Source organism: Periplaneta americana, chromosome 9 (genome assembly GCF_040183065.1).
Source record: "Periplaneta americana isolate PAMFEO1 chromosome 9, P.americana_PAMFEO1_priV1, whole genome shotgun sequence".
NCBI classification, from domain to species: Eukaryota; Metazoa; Arthropoda; class Insecta; order Blattodea; family Blattidae; genus Periplaneta; species Periplaneta americana.
In genome coordinates, this window is record NC_091125.1 from 170671195 (window position 1) to 170688610 (window position 17416).

Sequence of the window (17416 nt, forward strand, 5' to 3'; positions counted from 1 at the left end):
ATTAGGAACATTAAATCCAGACGTTTGAGATGGGCAGGACATGTAGCACGTATGGGCGAATCCAGAAATGGATATAGAGTGTTAGTTGGGAGGCCGGAGGGGAAGAGACCTTTCGGGAGGCTGAAACGTAGATGGGAAGATAATATTAAAATGGATTTGAGGGAGGTGGGATATGATGATAGAGAATGGATTAATCTTGCTCAGGATAGGGACCAATGGCGGGCTTATGTGAGGGCGGCAATGAACCTCCGGGTTCCTTAAAAGCCAGTAAGTATTCTTATTAATGTTGTAAAATAAAAGTATATGAATAATTTAAAATCAATTCAATTTAAATAATAACGTGAACGTGTTATAAAAGTCGTATTTACATGTTTTTAAAAACTAATCTCAGGAAAATAGGTTTCCACATCGCCATGTTTGCTAAAGTCCTTGGAAAACGATATAATTTTGTATCGGCATTTCTTTGCAGCCCAGCGTACTAATAACTAAGAGAGCAAGGAGTGCTTGCTCGTAACTAACCCGGTGCTGCTACATCATTTATTGTTGTGTGACATGTGATGCTTCGTGTTCACAGACAGTGTTCATGCGTAAGCTGCTGCAGTACGCAGAGGATGAGGAGGCAGACACGATGACTGGTGTAACGTGGGCGGTGTGCCTCACCCTAGCAGAGTTCCTCCGTACCGTGTTCTTTGCTTGGAACTGGGCCCTTAATTACAGGTTGGCAAATTTAGAGATGATTACACACTTTATATCACTTAAGTTTTGTGTTAAAAACAACTTTATAGTGTTAAATTGAAACTGAGTTGTTCATTTACTTTAGTTGACCAGTTTCGGCTTCCTGCTAGCCATCTTCAGGACTAGTGAGGTCCTTTCTTGTGTCCGATTTCTTCTGATGTTGCTTTGGTGGGGAGTGCGTTTGTGTTCGTTTGGTAATGTGGAGTCAAATAGGGTGTGGTTGTGAAATTTAATTGCGTTTGTAGTGGGTGTGTTTTTGTGTGTCTTTATATTTCATATTTATCAGATTATTAACTTATCAGATTACCAGGAAACAATTGGCATTCATACAGTCCTCTCTGTAGATTGAAAACTCAAAAAAGTTTCATATCCATTGTTCAAGAATTAAAACAGAAAATCAATATCCCGAATTTAAAAGAAAACTTACAAATTAAACCAAACCCTTTAACTCTATTAAATATGTTGTTGTTGTTTTCTAATGCCAGGCGTTTGACAATAAAGTCATTTGACCTCTTGCACTCCAATATTTTTCAAAGATATTGTCATGACCAGCCACTGAAGCACAGATTTTGAGGTGTTCCGAATCCATTTCTTGGTTTGAGTTGCACAATGGACAGTTAGGGGACTGATATATTCCAATTCTATGCAGGTGTTTGGCCAAACAATCATGGCCTGTTGCTAATCTAAATGCAGCTACAGACGATTTTCGTGGTAAATCGGGAATTAACTGTGGATTTTGATGCAGAGAGTTCCATTTTTTCCCTTGGGATTGAGTTATCAAATTTTGTTTGTTGAAGTCTAAGTATGTAGATTTAATAAATCTTTTCACAGAGTAATACGTAGATTTAGTAACAGATCTGGAAGTAGCAGTGCTGCCCTTCTTTGCTAAAGCATCCACATTCTCGTTTCCCAAGATTCCACAATGGGAAATTTAACAGAAGAAATACTGAAATCAGAAGTAAACACTGAAATACTGAAACAATTGTCTTTAGAGACAATTAATATTAGGTACCCTCCACAAAACTGGCTTCATTTATACACCGACGGATCCTTGATCTCCAGAGAACAAGGTGCCGGTGCAGGTGTTACGTGCTGTCTCTTCTCACTTTATAGATCTCTTGGATATGGAACAACAAGTTTTGATGGTGAAATCATTGCAATAAGTGAATGTCTCAGGAATCTTCTATGCCACATCAATAAATTTAGGAATGCAGTTATATTGTCAGACTCCAAAGCAGCTATTCTATCAATCGTCTCTAAACACACACCTTCATCTCAAACAGCAGAAATAACTAAAATGCTCTCTCAATTAATATCACTCAATAAGAGAATTGTATTCCAATGGATACCATCCCATTGTGGAATCCTGGGAAACGAAAATGCGGATGCTTTAGCAAAGAAGGGCAGCACTGCTACTTACAGACCTGTTACTAAATCTATGTATTACTCTGTGAAGAGATTTATTAAATCTACATACTTAGACTTCAACAAACAAAATTTGATAACACAATCCCAAGGGAAAAAATGGAACTCTCTGCATCAAAATCCACAGTTAATTCCCGATTTACCACGAAAATCGTCTGTACCTGCATTTAGATTGGCAACAGGCCATGATTGTTTGGCTAAACACCTGCATAGAATTGGAATATATCAGTCCCCTAACTGTCCATTGTGCAACTCAAACCAAGAAATGGATTCGGAACACCTCAAAATCTGTGCTTCAGTGGCTGACCATGATAATATCTTTGAAAAATATTGGAGTGCAAGAGGTCAAATGACTTTATTGTCAAACGCCTGGGATTGGAAAACAACAACATTTCATATTGTTCTTGTTTTTTGATTGGATATGTAGGATTTCCATGTCTGTTTCTATGTTGCTATAGTTGTGATTGATGTTTGTGATGTGTGCTGAGTATGTGGAGGCATAGTACGATTTGGTTATGGCTATAATATGCTCTTTGTAACGTGTTTAAAATTATCTCTATGTGCAATAATTGTAGTAACTTCTACATTGAAAAAACTGAGAGATCATGTCTAACTCTGAATCTGCTGAAAATTTTTTAAAAGTTGATTTGTTTCTCGAATAAAATGAATCTATAAATGAAATGAACAGGCCACTTGCCGTTTGTTTCGGACAAATTTATTATCACATTATTTCTCTTTTTCATTACAAATATTCCAAGTCAAAAAGCTTACAGGCCCTGCCTAGAATAGTCACTATCCCCAGTGTTACAGAATTAGTGTCATTTGTCATATAAACTCATTGTGAATCAAGTGAAGTTTAATACGTCCTAACATTCATGCCACTTTTACAAGCTGATTTGCGAAAGTAGAAAAGTAATATTAGAAATAATTGCAGTACAGTACATCAATTACTCATGGATTTGAAAAAGGCGTGTGACTCGGTTTAGAGAGAAGTTTTATGTAATATTTTTGTTGAATTTGATATTCCCAAGAAACTAGTTCGATTAATTAAAATGTATCTCAGTGAAACGTACAGCAGAGTCCGTACAGGCCAGTTTCCATTGGATGCTTTTCCAGTTCACTTGCGGGCTAAAGGAAGGAGATGCACTATCACCTTTACTTTTTAACTTTGCCCTAGAATATGCTATTAGGAAAGTCCAGGATAACAGAGAGGGTTTGGAATTGAACGGGTTACATCAGCTGCTTGTCTATGCGGATGACGTGAATATGTTAGGAGAAAATCCACAAACGATTAGGGAAAAGACGGGAATTTTACTGAAGCAAGTAAAGCAATAGGTTTGGAAGTAAATCCCGAAAAGACAAAGTATGTGATCATGTCTCGTGACGAGAATATTGTACGAAATGGAAATATAAAAATTTGAAATTTATTCTTTGAAAAGGTGGAAAAATTCAAATATCTTGGAGCAACAGTAACAAATATAAATGATACTCGGGAGGAAATTAAACGCAGAATAAATATGGGAAATTCCTGTTATTACTCGGTTGAGAAGCTTTTGTCATCTAGTCTGCTGTCAAAAAAAGCTGAAAGATAGAATTTATAAAACAGTTATATTACCAGTTGTTCTGTATTGTTATGAAAGTTGGACCGTCACTTTGAGAGAGGAACAGAGGCTAAGGGTGTTTGAGAATTAAGTACTTCGGAAATTATTTGGGGCTAAGCGGGTTGAAGTTACAGAAGATGGAGAAAGTTACACAACGCAGAACTGTACGCATTGTATTCTTCACCTGACATAATTAGGAACATTAAATCCAGACGTTTGAGATGGGCAGGGCATGTAGCACGTAAGGGCGAATCCAGAAATGCATATAGAGTGTTAGTTGGGAAGCTGGAGGGAAAAAGACCTTTGGGGAGGCCGAGATGTAGATGGAAGGATAATATTAAAATGGATTTTAGAGATGTGAGATATGATGGTAGGGACTGGATTAATCTTGCACAGGATAGGGACCGATGGCGGGCTTATGTGAGGGCGGCAATGAATCTCCGGGTTCTCTAAAAACCATTTGTAAGTAAGTAATGAACTGAACTATCTGATGTAAACTTGCGAAAAGTTATATGTAATTATGAACTGCAAAAGATAAAGTCAACCTTATAACATGCCAAATCGGCCTAGAGGATGGCGAGAGGTTAAAACTCCTACCTGTATAGACAATTGGCATTAATAGCAGTAGGGATGTCAGTCCTACGTGCCCGCTGCTTTTACCCCCAAGGAAATGCCCCTGGTACTCATTTCTGTTAAAGGCTGAGTAGACTCCAGGACCATAGTGCGGCTAGAAGGATTAGATCAATGGAAAAATGCATGATTCCATTGGGAATGGAACCCACGACCTTTTGGCTTGCAACATTACGCGTTAACTGCAATGCTACTGCAATGGTAATTGGAAATGGATTGAAATATGTTAATGTTGGGATTATAGAGAATGTCTTTTGTTTGCAATCCAGAAAACGAAAGTTCACCTTTTTATTTGCGTGCACATTAATTAGTTTTGCTTACATATGTCTTCTGAATAATAAACTGAAAGTGGTAACATAATGTGCAGCATGATAAAGAAAGTGAATTGCTGCAAAAGATGTAAAACGTACAAATGAGGTAGTATGGGTCACTTTCGTGACACTAATTTATCCCATTGCTGATGACTTCTACTCGATTACCAAGTTGGATTTTTTTGTGACGTTTACTCCAGCTGTAAGGCAAATGTCGGTGTACATATTTTAAAGGTTGGATCTGCTTTTGTCTTGAAGTGAAGAAGAATGACGAGTAAAAGAGACTGTTATATGAATAAATACATTTGACTGACTGAAGTTGATTTAGCTATTTTTAACAATGAAGTATCTAAGGACTCTTTTCTTTCTCTACACTTTTCATCTGAAGACAGAAGTAGAAGAAATTATTTGCTTGTAAAATTGAGGCATATCAGGAAAAATACAAAAATTTCACATAAGCGATTGACATACTATTACATAATGGATTGACATACTTACAACAGACAATATACAAACAAGATAGGCCCACCTCTATGCAAGTAAGTAAACATTCAAGTTTATTACATATTGTAATCTAACAGTTTCACATTTTAAGTGGCGGTATATTTAATTTTCTTATCAGTCACTTATCCCTCTTATCTCTTGATGTATTAATTATTTTCTCATCTCATTGCTAGATTGCCACATTGATAAATCATGCCCATTGCAAGTACTGATATCCAGTAATTTTATTTTACATGGTACAAAGAATGTGGGAGCAACCTTGAAAAATGTTGTTGTTGTTGTTTTCTAATGCCAGGCATTTGACAATGAAGTCATTTGACCTCTTGCACTCCAATATTTTTCAAAAATATTATCATGACCAGCCACTGAAGCACAGATTTTGAGATGTTCCGAATCCATTTCTTGGTTTGAGTTGCACAATGGGCAGTTAGGGGACTGATATATTCCAATTCTATGCAGGTGTTTGGCCAAACAATCATGGCCTGTTGCCAATCTAAATGCAGCCACAGACGATTTTCGTGGTAAATCGGGAATTAACTGTGGATTTTGATGCAGAGAGTTCCATTTTTTCCCTTGGGATTGTGTTATTAAATTTTGTTTGTTGAAGTCTAAGTATGTAGATTTAATAAATCTTTTCACAGAGTAATACGTAGATTTAGTAACAGGTCTGTAAGTAGCAGTGCTGCCCTTCTTTGCTAAAGAATCCGCATTCTCGTTTCTCAGGATTCCACAATGGGATGGTATCCATTGGAATACAACTCTTTTATTGAGTGATATTAATTGAGAGAGCATTTTAGTTATTTCTGCTGTTTGAGATGAAGGTGTGTGTTTAGAGACTATTGATAGAATAGCTGCTTTGGAGTCTGACAATATAACTGCATTCCTAAATTTATTGATGTGGCATAGAAGATTCCTGAGACTTTCCCTTATTGCAATGATTTCACCATCAAAACTTGTTGTTCCATATCCAAGAGATCTATAAAGTGAGAAGAGACAGCACGTAACATCTGCACAGGCACCTTGTTCTCTGGAGATCAAGGATCCGTCGGTGTATAAATGAAGCCAGTTTTGTGGAGGGTACCTAATATTAATTGTCTCTAAAGACAATTGTTTCAGTATTTCAGTGTTTACTTCTGATTTCAGTATTTCTTCTGTTAAATTTAGATTATATTCTATATTTAATAGAGTTAAAGGGTATGGTTTAATTTGTAAGTGTTCTTTTAAATTCGGGATATTGATTTTCTGTTTTAATTCTTGAACAATGGATATGAAACTTTTTTGAGTTTTCAATCTACAGAGAAGACTGTATGAATGCCAATTATTTCCTGGTAATCTGATAAGTTTTTCATATTGAATCAGTGCTTTTTCTTCTATTGTCATTTTGATGCTGTTAATATTAGTGAGGAATCTCATAGAATCTATTGGAGTTGTTTTGATTCCACCAGTAATGAGTCTGAGAGCTTGGTTTTGAACATATTCTATGTCGTTTATGGAAGGTGAAGTAATCACAATTTCTCCGCAGTCACCTTGAAAAATGTGGGTGATGTGTCATCGCAATAAAATAAAATGAAATATGAGAGCTCTAGGAAATGTAGAAGAGTTGGCGACTCTAGATGAACCGTACTCTTTTATATTATATCAACAGTGGAAAAAGTACAATTTAAACCTTTCTTTAATTAGTCACCATTGCTATCGATCTGTATATTTCTATCAGCCACTGCCATTACCCAGGAGTAAGGAGCTTGTCTCCTGATTGGAGGCTGCGCTCAGATGTGGGTTCGAATCTCGCTTGTGCTGGGTTGGCTTTCTGCTGAGGTTTTCTTAAATTTAAGGATAAAGTCGGATAATCCATTGTCTCATCTCGCCAAAAATGGCATCTAGCTGTCACGAATTCCATCAGTGCTAGATAACTTTGCAGTTGATAGAGCGTAGTTAAATAACTGATTAGAAGAAATCTCTGTCTCTGTATCAATGTTTCGGTTTCTCGTTTTTCTTTTTTTTCAGTCTTCCAAAGTTATTAAAATAATTCAATAAAACACCTTCTCATTGGAGGTTTCTAGTCTGTATGTTCTGTGTTTTTGTTTCTGTGGGCCTGTGGGTGAATTGCTACCTTTTTGGCTAGTGTGTCCAGCGAATAGGGATTATAAAGAATGGACACTTCGCGTCGGTACCTTTGATGTAGCCGGACCGATTTCAATGACCTTCAAGCCAGCTAGAGCATCAGATTCTGCTTTCTCCCTAGAGTTGGCGCTGACATCACACCAGCTAGCAGTCGACACAGTGGAAATATAACACATATAATTAATACATCTAGGTCCATTATGTACTCAAATAAAATAAATTGGATCCATAAAATAATAAATCTTCATTAACTGTAATGTCTAGACTCTAGAGTTCCTTTATAATGAGAGTTGAGACGTTGACCCCAACAACAATTAAAATATGTAATGATTTGATAGCGCTGAAAATGGAAAAACAAAACTCTTACGAGAAGTAAAACCATATACCTATATTATATTATATACAAATATTAAACGAATTCGATACTTAATTTTATAATGTATTATATTATTTTATAATATAATTTATGATATCTGAATTATAAAATATTATTATTACAACTAGTTTGTCACTGAGAAATAAGGAAAAGCTGTTAACTTGAATTTATTTGAAGCAAAGCGTTACTGGATTATGCAATAAGGTAGGCGATCTTTGGATCGTGTGTCTCAATTCTATTCTCAATTATTATCTTAGCGTATGCTCGATTACACTAACCTCTAGCGCTTGAAAGTGGAACTAGCCGCTGGCGCACACAGAAACAAAAGACAGGAAAATTCGCTCAGTGTCCATTCTTTATAATCCCTATTCGCTGGTGTGTCTGCTGCCTCTATTCCGCAATGGATGTTGGTGGATTTTATTGTTGTACCTACTGCTGCTTGATATTCAGATAGTACCATATTACTGTTTTCTGTAATTTATTGATTCGATGTAATAAGTTTTAAGTTTTGAAGTGGTATATGGATGGCTTGTGAATGACATTCATATACATTTGATGGTTTGTGGCTTGTGAAGGATGAGTCTTCCCGAGTGTTAAGAAATTGTTTCCTATTGCTTGTGACTTGCAGGACTGCCGTACGACTGCGATCTGCGTGCCTTGCCATGCTGTACAGGAAGATAATACGACTGAGCAACCTTGGGGAGAAGTCCATCGGTGAGGTAAGAGAAAAACTGTTACACTTCTCACTGTCTGTTCAGGAAAGATTTACCAATTGTGTAACTATTTTGAAAAGACCCTGTATGTTAATAATAATAATAATAATAATAATAATAATAATAATAATAATAATAATACTTACTTACTGGCTTTTAAGGAACCTGCAGGTTCATTGCTGCCCTCACATAAGCCCGCCATCGGTCCCTATCCTGTGCAAGATTAATCCCACCTCCCTCAAATCCATTTTAATATTATCTTCCCATCTACGTCTCGCCCCCCCTAAAGGTCTTTTTCCCTCCGGCCTCCCAACTAACACTCTATATGCATTTCTGGATTCGCCCATACGTGCTACATGCCCTGTCCATCTCCAATATTCCTAATTATGTCAGGTGAGGAATACAATGCGTGCAGTTCTGCGTTATGTAACTTTCTCCATTCTCCTGTAACTTCATCCCTCTTAGCCCCAAATATTTTCCTAAGCACCTTATTCTCAAATACCCTTAACCTATGTTCCTCTCTCAAAGTGAGAGTCCAAGTTTCACAACCATACAGAACAACCGGTAATATAACTGTTTTATAAATTCTTACTTTCAGATTTTTTGACAGCAGATTGGATGATAAAAGCTTCTCAACCGAATAATAACAGACATTTCCGATATTTATTTTGCATTTAATTTCCTTCCGAGTGTCATTTATATTTGTTACTGTTGCTGCAAGATATTTGAAATAATAATAATAATAATAATAATAATAATAATAATAATGGTACGTTAAACCAAAGGTCCTGGGTTCGATACCTGGCTCCGGAACAATTTTTCCCTCGAAATTATTATAATAATAATAGTTTATTTTTTATTTATTTATTTATTATGATAATATATATATATACGTGTGTGTGTGTGTGTGTGTGTGTGTGTGTGTGTATGTGTATATATATATATATATATATATATATATATATATATATATATACATATACATATACATATACACACACTATATAGATTATATATATGTATTTTTTTTTTGCTCTTGCTCTTGTTTTAGAGAGACTAAGGTTCGATTGCTGATGTATCCTGTAGGAATTATTTAATCATTCTCTTATTCATTTATTAAATACTTTATTTATTATCGTCATTGTTGTCTGCCATTTAGTATTTATTTAAAGGGGGATATGCAGCTTTGAGCACTAAAAAATTAGGGAAATTCGATATTTTTTCTCAGCAACTAATGACACTTTCATCTTGCAATTTGACATGCTCAGTATTCACTGCTTCTGCAGTTATAGACCATTTTCAAATTTACTAAAAGTTTCACCATTATGAGTAATTATTATAACAAAAAAGTGGCAATTTTTGTGCACTGATGCGTTGTTCTTATGATAATGTCCACAAATATTAATATTTCTGAACCTTTCTTTTTGTTATTTATTCCTGAATGTCAAATGAACAATATTAACTACATTCTTCGAAACGTCTGCAATAGAAGTTAGAAATATTTTTTTTTTTAATTTCTTATGAGAAGTTAAATTTTTAATGTTTTTAGGTAATTTTTTTTAAAATAAACTATGAGTGTTACAGCAAGAATTGTAATTCATCTTGTTCACAGATATGAAAGACACATACAAAATTTTACTGCGGCATTTTAAAAACTTACATTTATCACAAAAACGATTTTGAAAAATACAAGTTACGGGAAATGAGGTTAAGTATACCTTATGTATGCAGAACTAAATAAGCATATGCTCGCATGATTATGGTCATATCTACCAAAATATTGTATATATCGTAAGACTTCCTTTACTGAAATAAAGATAAATGTCCAGTCTTTATATAAAAAAATAAATTAAAAATGACTTTTTTTGACCCTCCCTAATTATTTATTCACCTGTTCCTGTATACCAGAGATATCCATCTTGCTTTCACTTAAAGGTATTTTTAAAAGTTCATTTTTTTCTGCACGTAAATGAATATATCACAAAATCGGATCTCGTCAGATTATACTTGATGTTATAAATTGTGAGATTTGGTTGCAATGTGGCTTTTAAGAGTAAAAATAGAGATCAATGTGAAAGTAAGTTTTTCTGTTTACATCTGTTTTTGCTGCAGTTGATCAACCTGTTTGCAAATGATGGACAGCGCATCTTCGACATGGTGCTCTTCGGACCGATGATAATTGGTGGGCCTGTGGTGACAGTGTGCGGCGTGCTGTACATCCTCTGGCTGCTGGGGTCGTGGGCAGTCCTGGGCATGCTTGTCTTTCTGCTGTTCTATCCTATACAAGTAAGACTCACAGAAACCTTCAGAAAAGTATATTCTATTATCCATGTGCTAAAAAGGATAAATGTTCCTCACCCCTCTTGCTTAAAAGAGTCACTCGTGCAGACACTTGTATTTCCCTGACTGACCTCTCCAGCGACGACTAAAAGAAACTTCAACGTGCTCATAATTTGTGTGTACGTTTTATAAGCAGTGCTCGTAAATATGATCATATTACCCCATCCCTGGAAACAATAGGTTGGTTTAAACTAGATAAGACAAGAAATTTACATTCACTTCTCTTTCTCTTTGAAATCTGTTGTTGTTGTTGTCTAATGCCGGGCTTTGGCAACGAAGCCATTAGCGTTCTTGCTCTCCAATTTTTCTCTGTGGTGGATCCATCAGATAGAACTTCACAGGTTTGTAGGTGATCTTCAGTCATTTCTTCTTCTTTGTTGCATAGAGGACAATTTGTATTTGTGTAAATTCCTATTTTATTCAAGTGTTTGGCCAAATAATCGTGTTCTGTAAGCAGTCTGAATTTTGCTACTGCAGATTTACGTGGGATTTCTGGAATAATTTCTGGTTTTTTTATTAAAATGCTCCATTTTTTATCTTTGGCTTTGATACATAGTGCTTGGTTTTGCTTGATTTTATATTTATTTTTAATTAGTCTTTTGATGGATGTAAAATGTAGGCTTGTATTTGTATTCTGAATTAAATTGGATCCTTTTTTGGCAAGAAAGTCAGCAGTTTCATTTCCAGCAATTCCGCAATGTGCAGGTATCCATTGCAATTGAATTCTTTTCTTCGAAATCTTGAACTCTTCTATTCCTTCGTACCTGTCGTCTCGCTTCACTTACCTTTCTTCCCACCATAATCTGAACACACGTTCTCGTCATGAAACAATACTAACAACACCATCCCATCGCACCTCCTCATACTCATCCTCTTTCACAATAGCCTTGCCAAGACTCTGGAATTCGCTACCTGCTAGCATCAGGGACTGTCGAAATAAAATCGAATTCAAACGAAAACTTACTAGGCACTTGGTCAGTAATTGATTTCTTGTAAATAGTTTCCTTAATCTATCACAAAATATTTCAATATCCAGTAATTTCATCACTATACAATTTTGTTATTCTAGATTTAATTTGTAATTCAGTAAATATAAAATATTCTTTGTTTTTCTATGATAAATTAGCTATCTTTAATTAGTCAGGTAATCTTTTCGTGCTTTGATTTTTATTGTAATTGTAATTGTAAATTTAATACTAATTGTAATTTTATTTGTAATTGTAATTGTAAATTTAATACTAATTGTAATTTTATTCTTCATATTATAGTTGGAATCTCCTGGTAGAAGGGCAGAGAAGGCCTGACGGCCTTATCTCTACGAGGTTAAATAAATAAATAAATACTAAATACTAAAAAATACTCACATCTAAGGAGATTCAGATGGGCACATATATCACTCTGACGTCACTTTGTACCTAAAAGGAATGGAAGAATGGGGATGACTGCATACAGGTGCTACTACTAATGTTAGAAACCTACATCATTATCCAAATTCTTACAGTGGAGTTTCGGAACTGTAAGGTCAGTGTTAGTGGAGTGATGTAGCAATTATGTAATAGTTTTAGAATGGGCACCAGGTTAATTTTGAATATTACTCGAGATATAATTGCTGACCATCCACGGGAAAATGCAGTTGCTACATTCATAATACTTATATGTACCGTACCTCTGGGTCAAAAGAGGTTTTCTCGGGAACTCTGGTTCTCCTGTGACATCGCAACAAATTTCCATTATCTCATATCATCACGATGTAATGTAGACCAGCCTCCTATGCCGCACCCTGGGCAACGACTCTGTCGGTAAATTGGTCTACACAACTGGCTTTGTACTGGTGAATGACATAAAGTCAAGAACCCTCCATTGGTAAAAAAATCAATTCTCTTGTGGGTAGGAGGAGGGATGATATTTTTAATTTATTTTCTCACTTGGTTTGACTGTCCTTACTCCTTATCCAACACTGAAAGATAAATCCCTCTACTCGGGCTGTAGAACTGGAATCTGCAATGTGTTTACTATTTTCCAAAACAAGCTACACCAGATAACCTTCTAAAATTATCAAATCAAAGTACTAATTGAAGTCGTATAGGTTAGGTATTGTAAAGAAGAGGTTTACCGGTATTACAAAAGTTAGGTACAATTCGAACTGTAGGGCATAAAATTTAGGTTAGAGAGATAACTTAGAATTTGAAGAGGATTGATCTCGATGTCAGGTTATTGGACACACGTGCTTGACACAGCTTTCAGTGGTCCATCACTTTTCCTCGACCAGGCTGTTGCTCATATAAAAATTCTGTATTCGATATTTTGTATCATACTGTATTTCTGTTGGCATAGAGAATAGGGATTCCTCACAAGTTTTCAGCGGCTATACAACACACAGTGCTTCTTCTGTGGAGTAAGGTGTGATGCACTTGACATTCTTTTGGTATCAACAAGTAGAAGTGCTGGTAGAAGCATTGTGGTATTTTTCAGGCAACCAGAGAAAGTTTTTTGTGTCCTATAGTTTGTATTGGTGCAGTAATGAGGTTTTTGTAGGTCACTTTCTATTTACGATATTTATCTGTATACAAAGTTCCGAGAGGGTTTTGGCTTAGATATTGTAGAAGGTGAGAGAGAGAGAGGGAGAGGAAGGGAGAGGGCGAGAGAGAGAGGGAGAGGAAGGGAGAGGGCGAGAGAGAGAGAGAGAGGGAGAGGAAGGGAGAGGGAGAGAGAGAGAGCGAGAGAGAGAGAGAGGGAGAGGAAGGGAGAGGGAGAGAGAGAGAGGGAGATGAAGGGAGAGGGAGAGAGAGAGAGGGCGAGAGAGAGAGGGAGAGGGCGAGAGAGAGAGGGAGAGGAAGGGAGAGAGAGAGGGCGAGAGAGGGAGAGGAAGGGAGAGGGCGAGAGAGAGAGCGAGAGGGCGAGAGAGAGAGGGAGAGGGAGAGAGAGAGGGCGAGAGAGAGAGGGAGAGGAAGGGAGAGAGAGGGAGAGGGCGAGAGAGAGGGGGCGAGAGAGAGAGAGCGAGAGAGGGAGAGGGAGAGGAAGGAAGAGGGAGAGAGAGGGAGAGGAAGAGAGAGGGAGAGGAAGAGAGAGGGAGAGAGAGCGGGAGAGGGAGAGGAAGGGAGAGGGAGGGAGAGAGGGAGAGGAAGGGAGAGGGCGAGAGAGGGAGAGGGAGAGGAAGGAAGAGGGAGAGAGGGAGAGAGAGAGCGGGAGAGGGAGAGGGAAAGGAAGGAAGAGGGAGAGAGAGGGAGAGAGAGCGGGAGAGGGAGAGGAAGGGAGAGTGCGAGAGAGAGAGGGAGAGGGAGAGGAAAGGAGAGGGAGAGAGAGAGCGAGAGAGAGAGGGAGAGGAAGGGAGAGGGAGAGGAAGAGGAAGAGAGGGAGAGAGAGCGGGAGAGGGAGAGGAAGAGAGAGGAAGAGGGAGAGGAAGGGAGAGGGAGAGGAAGAGGGAGAGGAAGAGGGAGAGGGAGAGAGCGAGAGAGAGAGTGTGTGTGTTTTGTGTTTTTTTTTCTTTAGGATGAGTGTGTGGGGCAAAGATGTGAATGGTGCATGGGTCAGGATATGTGTGTATTGTGATGACCCTGTTGCAGTATGGAATATCGCGTATGATGGGCTACTTGCGTGGCAAGACAGTGGCCGTATCAGATCAGCGTGTGTGCCTCATGACTGAGATCCTGACTTGCATCAGGTTCATCAAAATGTACGCCTGGGAGAAGAGCTTCACCAACCTACTGCATAGTAAGTCACTTTCTTAAATGTAACAATTCTTGTGAAGATCTCAAACACAACACTTCTACTTCTACTTCTTCTAAATTAAGAGTGTAGACTTCTACTTTAGCACTTAGGCACAAATGGTCCATTTTACACCCCATAAACTGGAAATCAACCCAGAAGACTGCAATGCGATACTGCCTTGTCATGTTACTGGGTTTAATTCAAGCATAACACTTATAGAAACAAAGTCAAAAATATTTTATAATGACGTTGGGAAAACTTGTAACTACACCAACTGCGATGGGTGCACAGGAAGTTTCTGAACCTGAGTAAACTATTTGTTATGAAGTTCAGAAATATATGTCCAGTGACAGCCCATCCATATCCAGTTCTATGAAGAGAAAGGTGAATTTCATTCATTAGTACTGGGTGTGGACAATGAGATGTTCAAGCGATATATGAAACTGAATGAGGTGCAGTTTTCTGAAATTCATTACCTAATAAAGAGAAATATTTATTTATATTGTATGAAATATTTTACTTCTTAAATATTACATAACATAAATAACTGTTTCAAATTTAAGGCTATGGATCGGTGAAAATAACGAAAAAAACCATTAAAAAATGGAAATTTTGTTTTTAACTCTAAAAAATGAAATAATGTTTCAGTTTTCTAACTCTGTGCTTATTTTGGCCCTATGACAATTTAAAGCCCCTCAGAACGAATTCAAAGGGACCAGCGCGTGCTTGGAGCTGCAGCCCTTTAAATGGAGACTCAGCTGTCATTCTGACAGACTTACTTCATTTTAACTGATTTTACTTTTCATTCAGTTATCTTTGAAAAATATTGGACTGAAAGAGGTCAAATGACTTTATTGTGAAACGCCTGGTATTAGAAAACAACAACAACTTTTCATTCAGTTCATATTTCGCGCTGTTTTATTTATTTTTATTTTAATAGGTTATTTTACGACGCTTTATCAACATCTTAGGTTATTTAGCGTCTGAATGAGATGAAGGTGATAATGCCGGTGAAATGAGTCCAGGGTCAGCACCGAAAGTTACCCAGCTTCACACTGTTATGTAGGAGGAAAATGTATGTGGTAGACTTGTATAGGAAGGGAGGATATCGAAGTATATATCATATACATGCTGTACTTTGATACTCGTTTTCTGAATTTTCCAATTTTCAGCATTTTGTAACATTCAAAATACTCTAATGAATGCAATTTTTCTCCAGTCTCAATGAAATTTTGCACAGAAGTCCATAAAAGTATGTGAAGTAAACTGACACATGTTTTTTCTTTTGCTATTGAAAGTATTCAAATTGCCATGTACTGAGGATATGATAAGTTTAAAAATATGGAAAAATTAACAGCTACAAGGTAATTATATACTTTTTCTAAAAAAGTAATTGGAAAAATATGAAACGCACGTGTTATATTTTACATACATCTATCAAGAATAAATTAGCTATTAATTTAAAGAAAAATTATGTAAACTTACAAAAAAAATGTAATTACAAGTAAACTAATTGGCATATCAAAGTGAAAATTTGTGTATTGCATGTCCACATAGTAAGAATGTGAGATTAATCGGTTTAAAAAGTAGAAGTTAGACATTTCACAGATCCATAGCTTTAACTACACAGTTATGTTACCCTGGATTATGTTTTATGTTTAATTAAACATTTACCAATATTTACACTTTCCGAAATCTGCTTCCATGTTTCATTTTTAGTTTCAAATTTTTATAATCCTCATCTCTTGTAATAATAATTTCTTACAGCTTCTATGATCTTCTCAAAATTTGTCTGTCATGTTTTGAAAATAGTGCAAAATTCTATAGACAATATGAAATCTAATACGTTTTCTTTTCACTAGAGCCTGCAATAGTAGACAGAGCCCATCTCTGCAGAGAGTAACTTGCAGAGAAATTCTGTGCCATCTATACGTGCTCATGGAAATATACAGTACAGAGTTTTAATTTCCTCTTTCGGTCGAGTCTTCTCAGTGGAGTGTGTTAAACGGTGTACAGGAGGCCTAAAGACTGGCCATACAAACTGAATTTGTTTCCAAATTTACTGCGATGTATTGTTACTACTTGCAGAGACCAGGAGTAAGGAGCGAAATTTCCTGCAGAAGACTGCTTATTGTCAGAGCCTGAGCATTTCCATGGCTCCAACCATACCTGTGATATCAGCCATTGTCACGTTTCTGGCTCACATCAGTGCAGGCAACAACCTGACGGCAGCTCAGGTAATGCATGTCATTCACCACGACTGTTCTTGCACTTACATACTATAAACTAAGTTGGTGGCAATAATGTGCATAAAACTGAGTGCTTTGTAATGCGAAGTTTCGATTGCCAGTATGCAGCTGCACATATGATATATAAGCTTAGGAAAATGAAGTGCAGTGTGAAAGAATGAATATTGTTAGAGGAGAGGAGAGAAGAAACAGACACATAGCACTGTTACAAATTCATAATGATGTGAACGACGATGATGATGATGATGATGATGATGATTAGATGATTATAGAACAGTTAGAAATTGTAAGCTTCTTTTTGTTGTAAATTACTTCAGAGAAGAGTTCTTTCAGGATATTACTAAGCACAAGAGGAAGCAACTTGTGAATTTAAATGACTAGGCAGAAGACAGGTACATGGGTTATAGCCAAGGATGAGAATGAAATCGTTAGCAAGTATTAAACTTTATTTCTGAAAGGACAACTTTTATTGCGTGGAAAAGTCTGAGATGAATATTTAGGTGATAAGAGGTCATAAAGTAAATCACCCTTCGTCGAGTAAAATCTCTCTACAGGGAGAAAAAAATGCTCTGAAATCCCTCCAGAAGAAGAAGGAAACTAGTCTCAACAGAAAAAAAAAATGTAGAAATAGTGAGAAAATGTTTAAATGAGGTGTTACACGGGTTAAATTAACATTTCATGAACTTTTGCGGACTTTATTTAT

The 17416-nt window shown here is 36.7% G+C and overlaps 1 protein-coding gene across 5 annotated transcripts in view; it reads left to right on the forward strand.

Moving 5' to 3' along the window:
* LOC138706734 (ATP-binding cassette sub-family C member 5-like) overlaps nt 1-17416 on the forward strand; it is a 110278-nt gene that overhangs the window by 11957 nt on the left and 80905 nt on the right. For all 5 annotated transcript variants that reach the window (XM_069836367.1, XM_069836370.1, XM_069836368.1 and 2 more), the window contains exons 5-9: nt 575-717; nt 8332-8422; nt 10529-10702; nt 14320-14467; nt 16553-16701. In XM_069836367.1, the coding sequence (XP_069692468.1) occupies nt 575-717; nt 8332-8422; nt 10529-10702; nt 14320-14467; nt 16553-16701 (705 nt within the window). The remainder of the gene's footprint in view (nt 1-574; nt 718-8331; nt 8423-10528; nt 10703-14319; nt 14468-16552; nt 16702-17416) is intronic.